The sequence below is a fragment of the Acinonyx jubatus genome, chromosome B2 (assembly GCF_027475565.1).
Source record: "Acinonyx jubatus isolate Ajub_Pintada_27869175 chromosome B2, VMU_Ajub_asm_v1.0, whole genome shotgun sequence".
NCBI classification, from domain to species: Eukaryota; Metazoa; Chordata; class Mammalia; order Carnivora; family Felidae; genus Acinonyx; species Acinonyx jubatus.
This window is the reverse complement of record NC_069385.1, coordinates 56423042-56446609: the sequence shown is the minus strand read 5'-3', so window position 1 is coordinate 56446609 and position 23568 is coordinate 56423042. Positions and strand designations below refer to the sequence as shown.

At 43.7% G+C, this 23568-nt stretch overlaps 2 protein-coding genes across 2 annotated transcripts in view; one reads left to right on the top strand and one right to left on the bottom strand.

Moving 5' to 3' along the window:
- The window catches only part of PREP (prolyl endopeptidase), a 118004-nt gene that overhangs the window by 21753 nt on the left and 72683 nt on the right, over nucleotides 1-23568 (bottom strand). Inside the window, exon 10 of the mRNA XM_027057176.2 lies at nucleotides 21651-21754. Within this exon, the coding sequence (XP_026912977.1) occupies nucleotides 21651-21754 (104 nt within the window). The remainder of the gene's footprint in view (nucleotides 1-21650; nucleotides 21755-23568) is intronic.
- Nucleotides 1-23568, top strand: part of LOC113598747 (translation initiation factor IF-2-like) — a 153127-nt gene that overhangs the window by 127090 nt on the left and 2469 nt on the right. The window contains exons 6-8 of the mRNA XM_053223354.1: nucleotides 16660-16757; nucleotides 19578-19708; nucleotides 21227-22290. The gene's annotated coding sequence lies outside the window, so the exon portion shown is untranslated. The remainder of the gene's footprint in view (nucleotides 1-16659; nucleotides 16758-19577; nucleotides 19709-21226; nucleotides 22291-23568) is intronic.

Here is a 23568-nt window from a genome sequence, read left to right as displayed (position 1 = left end):
ATACATGCCCAGTTGTCTTAGTGTGTAGTTAAGAGATGGTTTTTGAAAAGATGAAATAAAAACATTTTCCTTTAAAAAAAAGTGGAGCAAGGACACACAAACGAATCAAGGAAACATTACTGTTCTTCAAGAAAACATCAGTTATGAAAAGACTAGCCATCTCCACTAAAACGATCACTTTTCTTGAGATGAATACCTTTGGTAATAAAATCAATTTTGCTGAGACATTCAAACATGGGCAACCACTGAAGCTTCTGAAAACAATCTTCAACCCACATTTGTTCTAGTTCAGATCTGGTGCTATCTGAAACAAGTGCCAGGGCTCTCAGGATCACCAGTAAAGGGACGTGCTCAGAGACGACAGAGGAAAAGTAAACTGCAGAGGGCGGGCCCTTCAGAGAGAAGAATGTACCGTGATAGCAGCTCCTTCCTAATTTTAGGGCCTGACAGGTTAAAAGGAGAATGTTCATAAAAGGGTGCTGAGCCTCCTTTTTTATCAGAGTTGACAGAGGCCACTTGTGTGGCCTGTGCTAAGTGTGGCAAATACATGTGACAAGGAGCAGAGCTGCTCAGAAATATCATGGTCAAGGCAAACAGGGATCAAGACATTCCATTTCCCAAATTGAGCAGAAGGCCATCTTTTTGCCTCCATTACCTTGTAAGATGAGTATAGGAAGGGCTTCCCAGGGTTTTGAGGGGGCACTGCTCATTTCTGTACTGTGCTTAGGTTAAAAATACCCGCCTGGCATTAGAAGGGTGTAATCCTATCTATTTTCCAGGCATTTAACGTTGGAGAAGCGGGGAAGAGTCACCTTTGGGCAGAAAATATAAAAGGAAATTTCTATTCCAGGTCCTTTTTGTTTGCTTTTCGAAGGATGGGTAGACATTTTTCTAACACTGGAGATTTAAAAACTCCCATGGGGGACCTCCACAGTAGCAACATCAGTCTATTTAAAAACCTATTTTAACTTTTGGTACATTTCTTGAGCACCAACAATGTGCTAAGTGCTATACTGATAATCTCTGCAAAAATGCATTCAGCTCTCAAAGGCTGGCCATCTGTTCTTTGGAATAATAAGCCCACTCCCAGTCTCAAACTATGGAGCAAGAAGTGAAATAGAAACTGGAAGATTCTGAACACAAGGAAAGAAAGACAGTGGCACAAGTAGATCATGGTACTTTGAAGTCTGTCTGGAGTTTAGAGGCATTCTGGGCTATGATGAATAAATATGGCTTGAGCACAAACATACTAGCCATCTTCAGCTCCACTGATCTGACCTCTTTGTGGTCACTGCAAACACAATCAGACCTTTTCATAAATGTGAAGGACCTACTGCATGCACAGGTTCAGAGAAAGCAGCCTCTGTTTTTGTAACAGGCATTGTTTCTGCGGGTGCTCTCACAGAATGCATAAATTGCCGGTAACGAGGCTTACTACGGTGGCATTTAGGCTGCACGTCAAATGCACATGTGTTTGTTTTGTTCTTTATGAAAACAGCATGAGGACTCCATCACCAGGGGTTAGGAGCTCTGCACCGCTTGCATTCAATGAACATTTGCTGAATGAATAAATGGGTTAGAATTGCATATCAAACACTCTTTCTGATCCCCCCAAAACCTATACCAGTTCACCTCAGTTCCTAAGCCTCAAAAGGTATCCTGAATGCCTCTAGCAAACTATCTTATCCCTGCCTGCCTGTCTCCTAACAGGACTCCCACTTCCAGTCTTTGGGCACTTGTTACCAGATTAATCTCCCTGAGATTTAAAAAAAAAAAAAAAGAGTGAGAACCTTCCTTTTAATCTTGGTCACTCCCCTACTCAAAACATGCAACACACCCCCATCCTCTATAAAATGACTTTCATGTTTTAGACCAGATATTAAATCTCTCCACCCTCTGCCTTCAACCTTTCTGAATCCTTCCCAACTGAAACAGTCCTCTCCACCGAAAGTGCCCAAAGTTGGCACATCTCCAGATGCCCAAAGTTGCAAGGGTTTACAGACTAACGCACAACTGAAAAAAAAAAAATTTCACTGGCTCTTAGGAATTCCCTTATTTGACCCCCCTCTCATGCTCCTACCCAATGTAGGCATCCCCAAAGCTACATCTCAGGCAGGTTCAGCCTCTGCTTGGCTATTTCTAGTGGTAAGAAAGAAATTTACAAGAGCACAAATGACAGCTTATTTCACTTCCGGAGCCTCTCATGTTGTTACAAAGTTCCTCCTTACCTGCAACAGCAGAATAACTAAAAACACAGGGAATAAATTAGCCAATGCGCTGGAGATAGAACCCAGGGCTCATAAATTTCCATACAGACTATCATCTAAAGTTCTATACTTTTATTTAAAAAAAAAAAAATTTTTAACGTTTATTTATTTTTGAGACAGAGAGAGACAGAGCATGAACAGGGAAGGGGCAGAGAGAGAGGGAGACACAGAATCCGAAACAGGCTCCAGGCTCTGAGCTGTCAGCACAGAGCCCGACGCGGGGCTCGAACTCACGGACCGCGAGATCGTGACCTGAGCCGAAGTCGGCCGCTTAACTGACTGAGCCACCCAGGCGCCCCTAAAGTTCTATACTTTTAAAAACAAATACTAAAGTGCCTGCCAGTTAGTTTCTGCATTTTTCACAACAGAATTTTCTTTAGCCCTTACTTCAGTCAAAATAGATGTTACTTATTTTACTTGATTTAAAACATTTAAGCAAGTCTAACCCTGAACCAAGCACTACTGTTAAGAGTTTATAAATATTCCCTCATTTAATGAGGTCTATACCATGAATACTCCCTTTTTTGGGGGGAGGGGGGTCGTCACTCAGACCAAGAGAAGTAGCTAGTCCAGATCATATATCTTGTAAGTGACAGAGTCAGGATTTGCATCTGGGCCGGCTGACTCCAGACTCCATGCTCTTAGCCACTATAAATAAAGGATCAGCAAATCCCCTGGTTCCCCTCCAGGGACCCCTCCCGAATCCTGTGTGGCACTGCTGCTGTGCCCTCATGTGCCCCCGTGGGTCTGTTACCTCTCTACAGCTAGCACGGTGCCTGAGAGTGAGCCCTGAGACAAGTGCTGGATGAATGCACAAAGAAAAATGCTCACACTGGACACTATGCTTCAAACAACACACCAAAAAGTATTTTAAATGGCAGAAATTGAAATAAAAATCCTTATAAATAAAGCAGTCAAGAGTTTGGCGTCAAAATGCTTATAAGCTGAAAAGTAATAAAATACAAATGAACTCTGGTTGGGGCGCTCAAGAGACTGTATAAGCCTGTATGAGGTCACAAATTTCCAACGTATTACTAATGAAAAATATTTAACACCTGACATTTTCTTTATGTGTAGCTGTTAATCTGTTAATTCAGCAATGCGAGGGCGGGTGGGCTTCATGGCTCTGAAACCGTTTAGTTATGGTCATTTACTGCATGGGACTGCACCTGTGTCATAAAAACCCTGGAAGAATACATGAAATCAATTTCGAATTCTCATTAACTCAAAACTAGGGTGGACCACCTATTTATTTTATTGCCTTAGGAAAACAAAGTTAACAGGCAAAATGCTGACAAGACAAATTCCAGCTAGAATGTTCAGAAATAGAAGAGAACCACAGAGCTTTAAGGGTCTGTGACTGGTAGCTCAGCATGCCTTCCTTAAAAGGGTGGACTAGGAAAGACAGACAGATGTTAGTGAGGGGGAAAGAGCAGTGTTTGTGCAATCAAGCATTTCGTGGCGGGGGGGGGGTGGTGGTGGTGGTGCTGGCACAGAGCTGTACACGGCCGACAGTGGCCCTGGATTAAGGGCAGTCCTGACAAAAGCCCCAGAACCAGGAAGCAGGCACAACTGTCCAATTGCCATTCTCTTGTCTGTAGGTATCCAAGGGGCAAGTGAGATACAGCCGAACACTGTGAGGAGCAAATGCACACAAACTCATTGCACTGCAGAAAAACGAATGACTGGAATACTAAAGAGGTGAATTTGGAAGTACAATTCTCTGGCATAAAGACATTTATGTGAGTGTCTGTTGGACACTTCCAGTGCAGCTATTATGCTGCTCTGCTTCTATCTAGCGTCTCTCAGACAATGCAAATGCAAATCACCAAAATAAACCCCACTGGTGAGCAAGAGGCAAGAAAAACCTATCATAGAGGATTTCAAGTCGCTTACAGAAAAATCCTTAAGAAGCTCATGAGCACCTCAGTGCATTTCACTCCCCCACACCGGGAAACATGGAGCCAGAAACGGGCCCCTGCTGGTGAAGGCAGGCTGCAAAGAGGTGGTCAGTGAGAACACGTGCAACGAGAGGCCTCCAGGGGCATCACAAACAGCTGCTGGAGGCAACTCACCAGGGGGCAGAAAGAGAGGAAGGGGAGCAAATGAACACCAATCACAAGGTTCAGAAATCCTGCTGTAAAATTACAGGCATAACTTCTTTGATTTACATTTTATGCTCTGCCGTGTGAAATGTTTCAGATTTGTGCAGTAGAATCGGTAGCAAAAATCGTAGCAGTGAAACCGTACATAGTATTTTTTTTTTGATGGCTGTGAAATGCCTCCCTCCACCTTGTTCATCCCAGCAGTGTCATGACAGAAACACAGCATTTTAAAAATGCTTTAAATTTGGAAATAGTATAATTTTAAATATGCATACAAATACACACATACCTTTTTGTGTATTTTTTTAATGTTTATTTATTTTGAGAGAGAGAGAGAACACGAGTGGGGGAAAGGAGGTGAGAGGGTGAGAGAGAGAGAGAGAGAGAGAGAGAGAGAGAGAGAGAGAGAATCACAGCAGGCTCTGCACTGTCAGCACGGAGCCGGATGCAAGCATCAAAGAACCAAAAGGCAAGATCATGACCTGAGCCAAAATCAGGAGTCAGATGCTAGTCCGACACTTAACCAGCTGAGCCACCCAGGCGCACCCCCCCCCCCCCGCCACCTTTTTATTATCACTTGTAACCAAGGTAGCGAAATACCAAAGTGGAAGGAAACTGCAAGTTTCAGATGAATAACTGAATCATGTTCGTAGAAGATCTGGAAAAGAACACTGCTGTTCTGATGATAGCATTAAGGATGGCACACAGGGAACTTGAGGACTATGAAACATCAGGGGTGTGTATAGAAAAGCTGGCTACAAAACCAGCACACTGAGGACAAAAACTTTCATCTAGTGAAGTTCTTACATGATCTCTACTGCCTAGTTACTAACACCTAAAGCCCAGGGCTGCAAGGAGACTCCTCACTCCCAGACAGCCGGGCTCAGTGGCCCCACTCACAGCCTCTTCAGTCTGCTGCTTTCCTGGCAACCTCCCTAGTCCTTAAATGTTGTGCTCCCTTAGGTCCTCTTCCCCCTCTACATACACCGCTGGGGGTTTCAAGCTGTGCCCATGCATTCGCTGACTGCCAGCACTGCCAGGCTTCATGACTCTCCTTGACTCCTGACCCTATCTCTCTGAGCACCCGGCAGATACCACATGTGTGTCCAGAATAGTCCCTTTCAAGGGCTCCCTGCTGTAGAGGGGATAAAATCTCATCCCATTTGGATGCATACCAGGCCCTGGCGGTTTTGACCTGTCTACACTTCCAGGTTCATCTCCTGCCAATAGGCTCCAACCCTGGTGCTGGCGGTGCCTCTGCTTTTGTACAAGCTCTCCTCCCTCTGGTGCCCTTCCCCTGTCTGCCCAAAGCTCCTTTCCTGGAAGCCTTCCAGGAGCAGTCTTAGATGTTCCTCCTCCTCTGGGCTCTCCCTGGACCTGGGACCACCTTTCACAGAGTTTCTCCCACCATCAAATTGCTACAAATGTTTGATCACATCCTCATTTCCCCTAGTAAATCCTATTGTTCCTTATAGTGCCAGCACTCCCGGATACAAGATAGCAGCTTAATAAATCTCTGTGAAATAATTATTTTCATTTACACAATCTTCTAGCTTAGAAATTCCAGGTTATTTAAATTAGTATTAGTAGAACTATCACCCTCTGCCTTCTATGAGGCACTGGGACTTTTGGGACCTCACTTAGGCAAACACAGGAAGGGAATACATTACAAGAAACACAAACAATGAGGACAAGAACCATACATACAAATCAATGAAACTCTTGAGGACTGAAGAAGGAAAGGGAAAGTGAACGCATGAAACAAGAGGCTACTTTAGAAAACATGCTAGAAAAGCCAAAGGGAGAAAAGTAAGCTTCCAAAGTCTGAAAACATTAATTAAAAAAATCCAAAGGAAGAAAAAACTCCAAAGTAATGATCACAGACCTCATAAAACATAGCAAGGAATTGGTCAACTGAACTTACATGTTAGTAGAATTGCTTTTTTATTGTTCAGCTTGTCTAAAAGTTTCCTGGACACTTGCAAGCAAGCAAAAAAAAAAAAAAACAAAAAACAAAAAAACAAAAAAAAACAAAACAAAAAACAAAAAACAAAAAACCACAATGTGTGCCAGGAAGATATAAAAAAAATTAAGTTTGATGCTCTAAAAGGAGGGGTAGTATGATTTCCTGCTTTGGTCATAGACCACGACCCAAATACACTTAAAAGACTAGATCGTACAAAAATTCCATAGAAGTGCAAATGGTAATAAACATTCATTTTCTGACACTATTTGCTGGTTTTGAATAGATAGGACCAATTACCTCTGGAAGGGAGAGGGAGATGGTCTGATAGCAATTTTACAGACAGGGAATGATCCATTCGTATAGGTTTCTGGCAGTGATAACTAGACCATTTCAAAGTGCATCATTTATCAAGGCATCTCTTATTTATCTGCAAGTATTTATATGTATCTACTCTGCTCTGGGCTCTGGGGACACAGCAGTGGGGAAAACCACTTTCTGAAGGGAAGAAAGAGGACCACATAAATGAAAAGACAAAGCTGGATGCTGGAAGAGGGATTGGGAAGGGCTGCTATCTTACACAGGTGGGAAACAGAAGGGATCTGGGATCTGTGCAGTGGAGGGAAGTGAAGGAGTGGGGGTGAGCATTCCAGGCAGAGTGAGGGGGTGAGTGTGAATGCAGCTGAGTGCTGAGCAGGAGAGGACAGGGGCCAGCCTAGGGGCGGGGGCATTACTCAAGGCTGGTCAACTAGCAGATGAACATAATCCTAAGGGAAATGCTATTTATTAAGAAGCTACGTTCTCCTATGAAACAACAGCAGTCTCTTCCTTTGGACCACTGATCTCAGAACTGGCTGCCCTGCCTGAGAGCACCGACCCCAGCCATGAAGTCTGCCCGCTAATGTATCAAGAACAACATAAATCATTTCCCCAAACTGACCACACCACACATTCTCAGTACATGTAGTATGTTGACGAGAGGCTGTAACTCACAAATGTCACGGCAAGGGAAGAGTTCTGTTTTTCCAATGATGGAAGAGCACCGTGGTAGAGGCGATCTAGCCCCAGTGTCCTCTCCCCCCCCCCGACATGGGCTGTGAATGTGGAGAGAACAGTCATGGGGGTGGGGAGGGAGACACAGCTCTCCAGCAAGATCTCTGCTTGCAAGGGTGGGTGAGGGAGGTGGCCTGAAGGGGTAGGACAAAAAGGCACATGGATATGGAAGTGCTGGAGCGAGTGGATGGGGAGACTGAGGAGAATAAAGACAGGGCCCGTGCCTGCCGTGCTGGGATGCAGCCCAGGGGTCACTGGTGGCCGGTGAGCCCCGTGCTGCTCGCAGCATTGCCCTGCCTCCTAAGAATCAGCAGGGCAGACCTGCGGGACAGGACTGCACACATCAGCCTGGAGTTATCAGCAACTCATGCCAAGTGGAAGCTCAGCTGGCAGTTCTGTATGGTGTTTTTATTAAGTAAAGTAGGATAATAAACGTTACTTAAAAAACAGTGTTTTCAGGACACAAACTGTCCTACCGTTTTGAGTCCACTAGAAAAAATAATGTCCATGGAGAAAAAAAGGTAACGAGTCACTAAGCTTTATATGGCTATTTATATTTTTAAACAAGATATTTGGAAAAATGAAAGCGTAGAAATAATGGAATGGATTTCTACTGACAGAATTTCAGGTGCTGTGGTCAAAGGATGGGGCCAGGGGCAGAGGCAACCTCTGTGCTCCTCCAAGGCCCCACTCTGCCTTCTCTGGGGAGGGACATGTGATGTCACCAGGGCATGGCTATTCTCTCTGCTTCCAGCACGTGGAGGGCGGCCATCACCCTCTGCTACCTCTGAAGCTGGTGCATCCCCATCACGTGGTTGTTGGCCAATGATACGTGGCAGTGGAGGAAGGCTAAAGGGCTGCAGGGCTGGGATGCGCTTTCTTCTGTGTCACAGGGACAGCCAATGCTCAGTGGGGGAGGCTCCTCAGAGGGCCTGCAGGTGGCCCTGGCGGACAGTGTGTGGGATTTCTGACATCAGGCCTCTGAGACTGGGAAGGTGCTGGTTAACTGCAATGGCCCAGCCTATCCTGACTGATACAGAAAACAGCAATCAGGAAAGAGCTCATTTGTAAGAAGCAGAAAATTCTAAATTCTAACACTCGCTATGTGAGAGCCTTCCTGCCCCTACACTGGGTACAGGACAAAAAAAAAAAAAAAATGCACGTGTTTCAAAAGTTCAAAACCACTTGTTAATATTCAGTTGAAACTCAAAAATTATTTGGAAAAAAAACCCAAAAAATAGGTAAGAAGAATTCAGGTCTGAAGTGGGCTCCCAGAAGGAAAGAAAGGAGGAGCTGGTGTTTGGGAATTGCAGCTCTCATACTTCCTCTTTCTCCCTTCCTTCCCAAAGGGAAGGAAGGGCCTGCTTCCACGAAGGCCAGGCCTTCCACCGGGGCTTGGGACCTCCTCACCTTCTCAAGGAACTTGGCCTCTGTGGTTGTTCCCTCCTCCTGGAGCCAACCAGCCACACACCAGAATAATCTGGTTTCTCCCCCCTTCATAAGACAGGCCCTTGACCTCGTACACCCCTCTCAGCCCATGCAATTAAACGTCTCAAGACTGTCTACACACACGGTTCCTCGCTTCCCTCTCCTCTCCTCCCTTCTCCCTGATCCTGAATTCAATGCCACAAAGGGAGGTTCCATCTTTAAAATGTCCTATGAAGTTAAAATTTGATTTTTTTGGATTGATTTGTTTTCTTAGCACAGCAGTATTCTACAGGAAGCTATTCTACAGGAAGAAAATGACAAATCTGAAAAGAAATCTGAAGGAGGATGAAGGGGGTAGGGTGTGAAGACAGAAACCACAGTTGTTAAAAGAGATATTCAGTTAACCTCACAGGGATTATTTTTTTTTAAACATTTTTTTTAAGTTTTAATATGTAAGGCTTTTCAGATTACAACATTAACACAAGACTTCTAATTGGCATAATAATGCAATACGATAATGTATGAAAAGCAAAGCTAAGCCCCCAATCACTCAATCACACCCACCCATAAGAAATCATTAAATGAACACCACGCATGTCTTCTCCCCTCTTCCTCAACACACGCCGTTCAGCCACCAGTCTGCCCCACTCTTCCAGAAAGTGTCCTTGTCAAGATCACCAATGAATCCACCTGGTCAAATCCAAGAACTCTTCTTCCTTATTTGACCAACCACACTGAGTGTCGTCTGCCACTGCCTCCTTTTAATACCCTTTCCTTGACCTCCTGGCTCCCCTGGTCTGAGGTTTGCTGGTTTTTCATGTACCTCCTTGGCTACTCCTTCTGGGGCTCCATGCTGGCTCTTCTTCCTGCAGCGAACCCCTGGCTGTGAGTCTCCTCAGGGTGCAGTCTTGAGCCTCCCTCACTCTACTCCATGTGATGCTGTCCAGATTTAAACAACACCCTTATACTGAAGATGCCCACACTTTAACTCCAACTCAGATCTCTCCTTTGAGCATGAGGCTCAAATATCCAACTCTATACTTGACATTGCCACCTGGCTGACAATGTAACATGCACCACAAACTTGACATATCCAAAATATTTTTCCTCCCAAACGTGTCCTCCCTGACCCACTGCCAACAACTTTTTGCTGCTCAGATGCGGAATCTAAGAGTATCCTTGATGTGTCCTTTTCCCTCTCCCCTCCACGTGCAATCCCTGAACGTGTCCTGTTGATTCTACCTTCCAGATGTTTTTCAAACCCACTCTTCCCCATGTCCATAGTCTCTCCTTTGGTCTAGGCCACCTTAAGCCTCCCCCAGTCTACTGCTACAGAGGTCTTCCAGCAGTCTCTGCATCCACATCTGCCCCTTGGATCTCTTCTCCATAAAATGGAAGATGGCTTTCTTAAATCAGAATAGGTCACATTCCAGTGTAAGACCCTGCAGGGACCCCCACCACACCTGGGATCCTCAACAAATCCCAACATGACCATGAGGCCCTGTCCTCCCCCTCTTACCACGTATCTTCTCTCAGGTCCTCTCTGAGACCAAGTGCTTTGTTCTTAGGGTCTTCTTAGCTCTAACAGCTGGGCTGCTCTACCCGAACTTCACATGGTTAGTTCCCTCCTATGTAGCCTTTACGTTTCCACTGTCCTTACTCAAGGGCACTTTGGTTGACCACTTGATTCACGCTGGGCCCCTCCGTCATTCCTGGCAGCAATCCTTATTTATTTTGCTCATGGCTCTTCCCCCAAGTTAAAATTTTCACATTTATTTTCTGTTCACTTGGGTTTCTTTCTTTCTTTTTTTTTTTTTTTTGCCTGCACTCCTCAGAGGGGCAAAGACCACAGCTCTCCAGGTCACTGCCACATTCCTAGTGTTTAACACAATGCCTGGCACAGATTAAGTTCTTAATAACACACAGACTGGATGAATGAGAGTGGTTCTCTTCCCCATCCCACCTCCCACACCAGTGCTAACAAATTTCTGATGGTGGGCGAGGAAGACACCCATCAGAAGCTGAAGATGTACTTGGAGGAGGAGGCAAAGTCCAGGCAGGGGCGTAGAGGTCACGCCGGCAACACCCGACACTCGTGGCCCCTCCTATCTCCGAAGATTCTGAACAATGGTTCAAAGTTGGCACTTCAACAGTCAAATCTGCAGATTCTCAAGCAATGTGCCAACCACAGTTTAGAGTATTTATACTCTTCTCTGTTCTTTTCCAAATATTTAAATTAGCTTTGTGCACATTAAACTTTGGAGCTGAACTAGAAATATCCTATGCAAAACACGGAAGGCTCCAAGGTCCTGATGAAGGCAGCGCACGCACAGTGACTTTTACTGCACCCTAAATGGTTTTCTGTTTTGAGTGTCAATTTCAGAATTACCCACTACCTGATGTGGGATCAAAGAGCATATTCTCTGTTTAAAAATATGTTTGCACACACATTAATATTTACATCTACTCAGATACATATACATGTATACAAACAAATGCAGCTGGAGGCAGGGAGGACACAGGTGTCTGCTGTTACTTAACTCAGCAGAACCAACTAGCAGATGATTTTCAATGTGTTAAGAATTTATATTGGCTGTACTTATCAATACAGCTTGAGTAGACAATTTACATTTCCTTCTTTTGAGACATTAACCAAGGTAGATGACAAGATTTCTCTGGGACCTTTATAAAGCCCCAGCATTTTATATCAATTCCTGTGTGAGACCCAGGACTGCCTACCTCAGGGGGCTCAACTGCTGGAACTGGGACAGTATGGTGATGAAGCCAGCCCAGCTTCTCAGGGCAGGGAGTACCCTGTTTAGGAGCATTGCAGCACTGGAGACCAGACATTAAGCTCCAGCTACACCACTCTATGATTAGGGAGAACTCATCTAACTTCCCCACACTGCAGGCTCTTCATCCTGAAAACAGACATCATGAGAGTACTGATTCTCTGAAGAAATGAGATGATGTGCTGAGAACACGGGCATACAGCCTGGTATAGTGTGTGTACACATCCGTGCTATATTTCCAAGTAACAGCTGAATATCCCCTCTCCCTGTTTTTTGCTTTAGACTGAGATTCCAAGGGCAGGGACAAGAAGCTTCTATAGAAGTTGGGACTTAGCTGAGTACTCAAAACGTGTAGAATTTCAGACAGTGGAGTAAAGAAAATGAGCAGTGCCACAATGGAGCACAGAGGAAAGAGAGCCAAGCGGAGGAAGTACATATGGTGGTCAAGGACTTGGTTTGGAGTTGAGCCTTGATGGTGCTGAGTATTTGGGAAGAGGACTTGGTGAGGCAGCACCTTAGCAGGGATGGATGAAGGAGGGCATCAAGAGTTGGGTAGAGGAGCTCACACTTGACACAATGACCAGGAATCTGTGTGTGTCTCTGTTTAGTACTCTCACAATGCCTTCCAACTGGCAATATTCTGCCATCACGTTTACCACTATTATAACATTTCTAATCTACCACTTAAATTCAGTCAGCCCTGGGAGTGAGTGGGGAATGATCAAGTCTACTTCTCTAAACTTAGGTCGATACTTGACCCCAATCAAAAAGTTATACTTGGGGAAATGGAAAATGTCCTCCTTCTTTGTGGACCAGTGAAGTTAGGCCATAATGGTTTTTCCTCCGGGGAGATAATAGAGTATCTGCAGTGCCAGGTTTATTTTTACTCACTCTATCATCCACCAGCCATCAGTGTGATACAGGCAAAGGGGAGGGGAGGGAAGAACTGTGTAGCAGGTGGAGAGACCACCGTAAGCTCCTATGTTCTCTTCTCCCCATCTGCCTAAAAGATAGAGCACAGCAGGAAGCCAAAGAACACTTGTCTAAGTGGCAGCCTACATAAAGACATACCCCTGGGGTTTAGAAGTGATACTGTCACAGAAAAGCAGGAGAAAGATTACTCCAACTCTCTTCTATGGAGCCTTCTCCAATGCAAAGAAAATCAAAGCAATTTTCAGGTTCCAGTTTCTAGACATCCACCTAATCCTCTATTAATTTTTAATCTAGCTTCACCAATTAAGAAGGCAGATATAGTGGACAGACACTGGAATAGATGTACTTGTCTAAGGAAAAAAACTGAGAAGGTCATCTGCTTTGGGCATAGAAGTGTCTTTCCAGGTTCACTGCACAAGAAGCAAAGGTCCTGGGCTAGCGTGTCCAAAGGAAATCTGAGCATATTCTTCTGAATTTGAGTTAGAAGAAACCTGATGCCAGTGCTGGCATTAGGGCCAACCCTGAATAAGATCTTGGGGGAAGTCCAGCAGAGATAAGAGGACAAAAGCAAAACCATACACACTTCAAGTTTTATTTCACTTTAGAACATACTTTAAATGGAGTTTCAAGCTGCAGTATGGTGAGCAACATTTAAGACTTACATAAAACTCCTCAGACTAAAATACAAATGTATGTATGTATGTATATGTGTATATATATTATATATATATATACACACTTATATATATATATGATACAAATAGATAAGGAAATTAGAATGTCAATTAACATGCAGTAAGAGATTAGAAGTGAACAGTAAGATAAATTGTAATATTTATAAGTGATTTTAAACATATATTTATGGGCCCTTAGTGTCTTCCCTTTTACATAGAGAGTATTTTTATTGTTCAACCCGCGCCACAAGAGTCTACAAAGTAGTCGCTGGATACTTACATGATGTAGAAACATACTTTTAGAGGTAAGGGGCATAGGAATTTAGAAACCTTTTAGTCTATTTTAGTTGCAAAAAAAACAAAAAAAAAAAAACAAAAAAAAAAAACCAACAACAACAATCGAGCTACAGAGAGTGCACCTAATTTATCCTGATAACAAAATGTGCAGATTAGCACAGTTGTGGAGTTCTGCCTTCTAGTCTCAGCTCTGTCAATTATTTACGGTGTTACTTTTGTTCAAACACATTGACTTTTAGTTTCCTCATCTCTAAAATGAGAGGTCTCAATTATATGAACCCTAATGTAAATGCAATTGAAAGGCATACAACTTTGCCCACAGCCCAAAACACATTAGTGGAAGAACAGACCACCTAGAAAAAGCAAAGAGGCAGCTATGAAATTAGAGACTTGACTCCTCCCCAAAGGCTGATCTGTGATGTGCAGGTCCTACTGAGCAGGTCCTACAAGGATGGCTTGTACCCACATCCTTCATAGGAGGATGGTTAGGATTTGGTTTTCCCAGTCAAAAAGATGATGCTAGCACGGAGTCAAACCTCTGGAGAGTCATCTGGCCCCCAGCTTACCTGGCTTCCTCATCCTGCCACAGAGATAACCCCTGACACTTCATCTTGATTCTAATTCCCAAGAGTCGTATCTCCCCTTGCATTACAGTTGTGCTAGAGTCAAGACCAGAGTTCAGGAAGTACATATACTCATGTTCTGGAAGCAATATTAAAGGTCTTTCTTCCTGGGAGAAGAGCATCTTTAAAGGGTGCTTCTCTCTTTGTAGAGCGTGATTTCTGCTGTCCATAATTACATTTGAACATGGACCCTTTTCAAAAGTCTTTGTTTTTCGAATCCTGACCCTGAGATTTAGGTACCTGGCCAGCAGGTGGCGTTTAGGTTCCTTGGTCTCAGGGTCCAGACCAAAAATTTATGCTGAGGGCCTATTTTGTCTTGTGTGACAGACTGCTACTTGTTCCTCAATATCTATTCTCCTGTTTCTTCAAAAAAAGTCCCCAATTTTTAGCTGCACACATTTCTTTCCTGGGACTAAAACAACATCTCTAAACCTCCTTGTGATACACGTGGCCACACGAGTACTTTTTCACCAATAAGACAAAAGCAGACATAACACATGTCACCATTAGCACACATGCTTATAAGACAGCTGGCATGTACCTTCCGTCCCCCTTCTTCTTCTTCCCTACTGCTGCCTTCCTGTTGGCTAGAAAGTAGACATTAATATGGCTGGATGGCCAGCAGCGTTCAAGGACCACGAAGTGATGCTGGAAACAGAAGCCACATGTGACAAAACAGCAAGAGAGGAGGAGCTTGGATTCCTCACACCTCAGATGCCATGTCAGCCCTGGACGGATTCCTCCTGCACTTCTTTTATGTGAGAGGGAAACACACATCTCTCTTCTTTAATCCATGGTTATTTTGACGTCTCCTGCCGCTCACAGCTGAATCTAATCTGAATAACATGAGATTCAGATTCATTTTTAAAAACAATTATTAAAATGACAAAGGTAAGTGCCATTAGCACATATGCCATGATTCATAGATGATACCATGCTATTGATTTAGCGCTGATAAGAAGGAAGTTACTTGCTACTTTGTTTTCTAGAAGATAATGAAATAGGACATTCTTTTGGCAAGCTAACTGCTAGCAGTAGCCTGAAATCTACCCACCTGCACATGAGCAAACTTTTAGGGATCTCAAAAGCCATGACTCTGAGAACAATGTAAACAAAATGTGAATCTACTTAAGTGGCTTTATTACATATAATAGCAAACTCAGTATTATCTGTAGATATCTGATATATTACAAATTGTGTATGTACTAAGGATGAACAAATCTCCAGAGTATAGTCGTGACCTATGGTACTGAGTTTACACGTAGCCTAATCCCCGACATTTAGGGCCTCTAATACAACATTACTAAAGAACAATAAACCTAGATGGGCTTCCAGAAGCAAATCTGAGCCATTCAAATTAAATCAACACTTGTTCACCTCATTAATATCTCGGCAAAATAAGCTGAGCAAACACCCCTGATGCTGAGTCACCACCACGTCCCTGAGAAGAACCAACCAATAGGGCTTCCTTTTCCTGGCCGCCCATGCTTTAAGTCACCAGGGTGGGTGCAGGTGTTTTCCTGGTCCCCATCTCAATGCAAACCCCATTTCCTCAGAGTGAAGTTCAGAGAAGCTCTGAGCAAGTCCAGCACAGGCTTCGCTTTCACCCACGTTGCCCTAGTGAAGCCCCACAGAAGGCTCAAGAAACCTCCCCAGGCCTCTCCTTACGGGACTGGCTGCTCAATTCTCAAAGCCACCTTGTGATTTCTACTGAAAGAGGGTTACATATTGGCAGGTCGCTATACAGTAATGTCCTCTTAAAAAACATGGAAGGGGATTTATTTACGGTGGTATGGGGACTGCAGGAGCTATTGACTTGGGCCCCGGAACTTATTTCTGTATTATAAGGTAACAAGGAAGCAAACTCTTTATCACCCCTTACAAATTACTTTAACACAGCTGATACCAAAAGGGGAAAGAGACACACACACGTACCCTCAGAATGTGAACATTATGCCCTCCGTCTAGAATGCCGGCATGACAGAGATCTAGAAGGGTGGGGATCTGTTCATGCAAGAATATCCCACTGCGAAGCCTAACATCACACAGAACCTTGATGCACAGGCGCTAAATCATCACCAACAACTGGCTTGACTTAAAGCAGTTTCCTAATCACATGCAAGCACAGTGACCTCTCGAAAAGTTCTTTATGAAAATGCTCCCCCACTCACTCTTCCCTGACATTTCTGAAGATTTCTGATCAATACCTAACTGTGAGAACACAGCACTAGAGAAAAACATCATCGCCAGTCCAGTGGTCAGCTCACTGAGGACGCGGATGAGTCAATATTCAAAAACTGTGATGCGCCATGCGCTTAGCATGGAACTTAACAAATGTTCAAAGACTAACTAACGTTCTGAGCACGTGTTCTCTCAATGGCAAAGTCTGTATATGCTAGCAACCACAAATCAGTGATCACCAAGGTTAGAAAAATCTACACTGAAGAAAAAAATTCCCAGTCCTTCTACCCCAAAGCGTCTTGGTAAACCCAAAGAATTATTTAATTTTAACATTTCTTCTCAGTTACACAGCAAATCACCTTTGGGATGTTCCTGATGTTTCATATGCATTACTTCAGGTAAACCTCAGAAAAGTCCCTACTAAGCACCAGACAACAGGAAGTAAGAGAATTCAATCTGTTAAATACTTAGAATTCTTACTATTTTCCTACTATATTGTTTGCTTTCACCCATAAAATTGGACCTTCCTTCCAATTTTTTGTCTTTTATGAAATGCAGAAACTGTTGATAATGGAGCTTATTCATAGTACACTCAGTTCACTGTTCTTTTTCAGGTCTATAAATTTTGTCTTTTATTTGGGGAGGAAAAAGGCCAATCTCTCAGCTGGCTGGGCAAAAATGAGATACTGAGAAACCAAAAGGTGCATCTTGCTACACTACGTATCATGCCACATTCAACCACAGGGCAAACACTATTTCATCCACAGGTGACAAAAGGCAACCTCACTGCACAGGATACTGAGAGCATGATTTCCTTCTTTAATTTGCTGTAAAATTATGAAAGGAACCTGCAACAAAAAGGCGGAGGCAGTGTCTGAATGAGGGTGGTGGAAAACTGGTCAGGAGTGTCCTGGGGAACTGGGAATCATGGAAGCACCCATCCTTCAAAGCCCTACCCAATTTCCACCCCTCCCCTGAAGACATCCTTCTCTGCCCAGCCAGGGTGGTCTTTAACACTGCAGCACTGGCTGAAGGCTGCACCTTCCCCTTGCTCACTGAGAGAAGGTGTCTGACCTTTCAGATCTGTGTGTCTCAACTCTCCATTGAGTTATAGTCTGACTGTAAATTTCCTGGGACAATGCCTTGTCTAGAAATTTTCTGTATTCAAACAGTACCACCAGCATTGAAGGTCATGTCATACTTGCTGACAGACTAAATTTAACTACCACCTCCCTATTACCTCACTTTTGTTTAAAGTGAAACACATGGCTGATTATAAATGTAGACAGATTTTTTCATGCAAATCACTGATCACCAAACTTATTTTATAAATGTAATTTTTAAAAAATGTTTTTACTTTTACTTTTGAGAGAGAAAGAGACAGAGTCTGAGCAGGTGAGGGGCAGAGAGAGGGAGACACAGAATCCGAAGCAGGCTCCGGGCTCTGAGCTGTCAGCACAGAGCCTGACGTGGGGCTCGGACTCACAAACCTCAAGATCATGACCTGAGCCAAAGTCGGACTGAGCCACCCAGGGGCCCGTTATAAATGTAATTTCTAATGTTCAGTATTTCAACTTTTTTTTTAAAAGATATGGGCACAGAGGTTCTAATCAATATTATGTGGATGTGGCATTCACAATAAAAAAAAAAAGAAAGAAAAATTCAAGATTAGTCAATTGCAGATTTGATAAATCTATCCAAAACTAAATTTTTACGTGTACCCCCAACTGGAAGAGAAACAGTTTTTCCAGGATCTGATTTTCAAAATTATATTTCTGATACACATCAATTTTCTACTCACAGCTGTAGTCAGAAACGGATAAAGGCTGTAACAGACAGCAGCTTTGTTCTATGTCTGTTAGCAAAATACAACACCATATGGTCAACCCCACTCCCTGTCCAAATTCAAGATGGGTCCTGAGTAAATACATAGCAAACACGAATCGTCCTCTGTGGGTTATATAGCCATGTGTGTCTTTGACCCTTCCTTTTTCCTAGGCTTGGTCTATCTCACCAGCTCTACCACCGGGTACATGGGCAGAGTCATGACCACCGTTAATTGCATGGACCAACCATGCAGCATAATCTGTGCCACAGTACATGCTCCAAACCATAACATACCTCACAGAATATAAGAAGGAACAACAAACAGCCCAGGGGAGCTTTTAAAATCACGTATGGAATAAATACAAACAGTAGACTCAAGAGGAATCAAAAGTGACATTACCCTAAAGTGACTAAAAACAAAAAGATTTTTTTTTTTCTTCAAAATGCTGTGGTTTTTATTACACCCCATCAGGATGTTTTCCATTCATGTACAAATCCCCCTCTAGGGCCTGCTTTTACAACGGCGGGTCATTGTTGGCAACACCACTGAGAGCCTAATCACAGTGTGAGAACATCTGTCACGCTCCCATTTCATGTCAAAGCTCTGCTGATACACTTGAATCTAAACCACTGCACAATGGATTTTAAAATGATACGAGTCTATGGTTTTGTGACATCAAAGGGCATTTCAAAGGCACCCCTAAATGATGAAAGAATTCTATTTTGCTAACTCAATGCAATATGTCTGATGAGTATAATCAATAGATATAAAATCTCCTATTGGCATTATACATATATTCGGCCCACAGACACATCTCTACTCTCTAAAAGATGGGAATAAGGAACAGTGCATCAAGATCTGTAATGTAATGTGTTCTGTCCAGTTACCACCCTTTTTTTGTTTTTCAAGTTTATTTATTTATTTTGAGAGAGAGAGCCCACGCATAAGTGGGGGAGGGCAGAGAGAGACAGAGAGAGAGATCTCACACAGGCTCTGCACTGTCAGTGCAGAGCCCAACTCGGGGCTTGAACTCGTGAACCATGAGATCCTGACCTGAGCTGAAATCAAGAGTTGGACGCTTAACTGACTGAGCCACCCAGGCTCCCTATCCAGTTACTGTCTTAAAATACTTACCATCTTTTTTTCCTTCCTATACTGCAGCAGTAGAAACAAAAGGTTGTTTTTGAGTAGCTCAACATCAGGGAAGTTTTCTTTGTGAGGCAAAGAGTTCAGTTTTCCAATGATACAAGCAACCAGCATCACCCAAGTGCATCTCTTCCCCAGTTAAATGTGGGACTGTCAGGCTATGTACCTGGCTGAGAGATTCCTACTCCAACCAAGCATTTGCTTAATTGTAAAGTTTTATCTTTTCACTTCTAAATGAAAACAATACATAATAGGTGATAACCAGCTTCTTTGTGTATCCCCTATAGAGAATGTTACTATTACCAGCACGGAAAAGAACAGCTACTTGACAGAAGAAACAACCCCAACCATCCTCACTGTAAGAAGAGTGTTACTTCTCTGTAAGAAGCCGCCTCCCTGGCAGCTGCCGTTATTACAGGTGCCTCGCCCTCACCCAAACTCCAAAGACAACCACATATTTGAGCACTAATTATTTGTGAGAGGCTGGAAAAGAGAGGAGAATAATGTGTCATTTTTTAATAGAGAGCTGCAGGGCTGCATAGTAGCGATGAGAAGACAAGGGGCTTGTCTTGGGTGACTGAACAAATTCTAGGGCAGCCATGGCCGCACCCCTGGGGGCAGAGGAGTGATGGTCACTGGGGGCCACTCGGGCATCCCTGGCATTACTGATAGGAGAGGCAATGGTGTGCATTGGTGCGTGCGCACACCCTGGCCCTGGGGATACTGAGGCAAAGACTAGACATAGGCCCTGGGGAGGTCAAATGTTACATTTGATAGGAGCAAACACTCTAGACGTGGAGAAAAGGGATAACAGCAAAGAACGGCAGCTTAAAAATGATTTTTAAAGTCTAATACAGGACTAGGGTGAATTAGCGAACCATGTAAGTGCCAGACGGGCTACTGGCTCCCACAGGATATCTCCCCAGGCAACGGCTCACCTTGAAAATGAAAGAAGCAGCAAGCCAAAATAGATACAGAAGACTAACAGTCTGTTATATTTATTTCTAATATTGATTGAAAAAAATCAATTTATATTCTATGTGCCAGACACTTAATATACATCATCTCAAATAATCCTATAGGAATCCTGTAAGAGAGATATCATCCCTATTCTACAGCTAAAAAAAAATTGTGGCAGAAAGGTTAAGTGACTCACCCAATGTCACCCAACGAGTATATGCACATTTCAGGCCTGACAGAGCTTCATGACAAAGGACCTGAGCATCTACTGGGAACATTCTGATTTTATAAGTGCTTTTTACCATAGACCAGGGACCAGCAAACTCTTTCTCAGAGGGACAAATGGTAAGTATTTTACACTTTGTGGGTCATAGAATCCCTGTTGCACCCCCCCCCCCCCCCCCGTTAATGCACCAAGACAGCCATCGACACTACGTAAACAAATGAGCATGGCTGTTCTCCCATAAAACCAGAGGCCAGTCTGCCAACTCCTGTTCTAGAATGAGGGTCGACAAACTGCAGCCCTGGACCAGGTCCAGCCCACCATGGGTTTTTGTAAACAATGCTTTATTCGTTTATGATCTAGATCTAGGCCGTCATCTAGAACGTTTCTAGATAGTTGAAGGGTAACTCAAGGAGCTAAAATAATGCCCGAGTTTCACAGAAACATTCTCGGGAGCGTCCAGCTCTTTGTTCTAAACTTCCTTAACAAACAGTGTTCTGATTCCTAATCTGTGGCCTGTGTGATCCAGCCCTCCAGTGGGAGAGCCCTGATACACACCTGCTACCTGACAGGTGACCGACCTCTCACTGCAAAGGAACAGTGACATTCTACATCCTCAATTAATAAGTCATCAGTTTCTGGAAGACTCAATGCCTTTGGGGAGCTAAAAAAACAGAAACAGAGACTCTTAACCTGAAAGGATGGGTGGTCAGAGACTGACAAATCAGTTAATATGTTCATTCTAATTTTTAGGAAGTGTCTCCTCTGTGCCAGTGGAAATACATGTGAACGCCAGACGGAAAAGACTGACTCGTAGCACTTGAGTACTTTATGTGCAACAAATCTATGTTGTTACTTGTGACACCACAAGACCTGAGCTGAACTGTAACCCACTCTCAAGCAAGCAGACAAGTGGTGTTGCTGTGATAGCTACTGCAGTAAGATGAGGACCCTGGCTCATCTTGTTGAGAGCAGCAGCTACGGGAGCAGAGCCCACGAGCTCTAGGAGGAAGGGACTGTGCTGGCTCAATGCCCAGAGAGAGCAGGAGCTCCAAGACCTGTTGTCTATATTACTATGGATTACCTCCATGGCTCCTGATGAACTAGGGTGTGAATGGCCTGGTCTGACAGCCAGATTTTTCTAACTCTCATGTTATCAGGATCAAATGCTCCATACCTGGACTGTCTGGTAATCGGAAGCATCGATCCCTTTCACGGTAACCTCTCGGAAGACTCGTGGCTCCAGCTCCTCTTTGGTGAGGTCACAGTGATAAATGATACCTAGAAGGAAGCGGAAGTCCTGATTTAGTCCACAAGCTCACTGACTGCAAGGGGGCAAGGGCACACAGCACAACTGGATGCCATGAATCACAAGAGAGGAACATGAGTTGGGGACCTGCTGCCATGTGAGGGTCACTGTGCCAAGAGTGCTTATTAGAACAGTCTGTGCATGGAGTGTTCACTTTTCCTCACTGCCACCACACACAGCGTTTTGACGACCATCATCTGTCGTATACATTTTAGAAGATTCCATAGCATTCCATGAGTATGAGAAGAGGTAAAAACTGTAAGAGTGAAAACTTAACAGGTCTTCCCTATGCTGGGTCACTTAGGAATGCAGGTCAAAAAAGACGGCGAACTTCATGTAGGGCCACTTCACCTTGAGAGGTGAATTAAGATGGAAAACTCAAATGACTGGCCCCAAGTCAACAACCAGCCAGAAGCCTCCTGATGGGAACTCTGGGGCTCCTGACACCAGATACCCACCTGTCCGTGCACACACACGTGGACAGCAGTCAGGGACCAGAGATGACCAGGTACCATTTTAGAGCTACTTTAAAAATTTTTATTATCCCAGGAATTGTGCACAACACAAATGAATGAATGTACACCAAGAATGCCAGCTTATTTAAACACTAATTAAAAATCCATTTCCTGAATTTAATGCTATTACACTTTAACACTTAAGAACTAAATCAAAGAAATAATAAGACGAGTTGTTACTATTTGAAAACTGCAGTGGTTTATGAAACAGAATTAGTCACCCAGAGTGGCTGGTGCGGAAACAGCCCTCCCACACAATACATTAAACATACACTGTCAGATAGATGAAAAAATCGATTTAGCGATCCCAATACTTGCTGGAAAACTTGAAACTAAATGGTACTCCCACAGGGTACATCTGAAGTGACTGATCAGGTATTAAAATGGTGGCTCTCTTTCTTCTCAACTCCTCTGTGCATGTATTTCATTAACAGATGAGAAGGGATACTCTGTACCCCCAGTGGCAAAGAGTAACAGTTTACACTCATTAACAGCAAGGCTGCTGATCCCTATGAATGTCACTGCAATTCTCATGCTTACAGACAAAATTATTTTAAGGTACTATAATCGGAAGTATGATAAATGTTGACAGAGAGAAGATACGTAACATGACCCAAGTATTGGCTTTCCTGGTTTAAGTCATACTTGGGTATTTATTAAAATACATCTTCATACATACAGTACTTCCAAACTACGCCCTGGGCATACATTCTAATGTACCAGATATACTGATTACTGTCCTTGCCTAGAGGAATGTAATCTTGAAGGCAAGGCTATTTTCAGATATATGTTAATTTTTGAATAGCTTCTTGATCCATACTTGTTTCCCTTCCTCAAAACACACAAAAAAGTCCAAATCCTTGAAAAAAAAAACCCAGACAAGCAAACAACTAACAAAAATGACTGCAGACCGAGCATGTGCTATTTGAGCACCTGCCTCACTCTGGTATCTCTGCAACCTGTACTGCAGTGAATGAGAAAGCACCTGGCAGCCAGGATTCCGGCCTCTGACAGTTGCTGGGCCAGTGACCTTAGACAAATCACCAAAGTATTAGAATGCAAATTCCTTTGTGAAAGACAATAAATAGGAAATGTACTCTAAGCTCCTGTTTATCTGGGGGTCCCTGGGTGGCTCAATCAGTTAAGCAGGTTCATGAGTTCAAGCCCCTCACTGGGCTCTCTGTTGTCACTGCCCAGCCCACTCAGACCCTCCGTCTCCCTCTCTCTCTCTCTCCCCCAGTTGCGTGCACACTCTCTCTCTCAAAAATAAA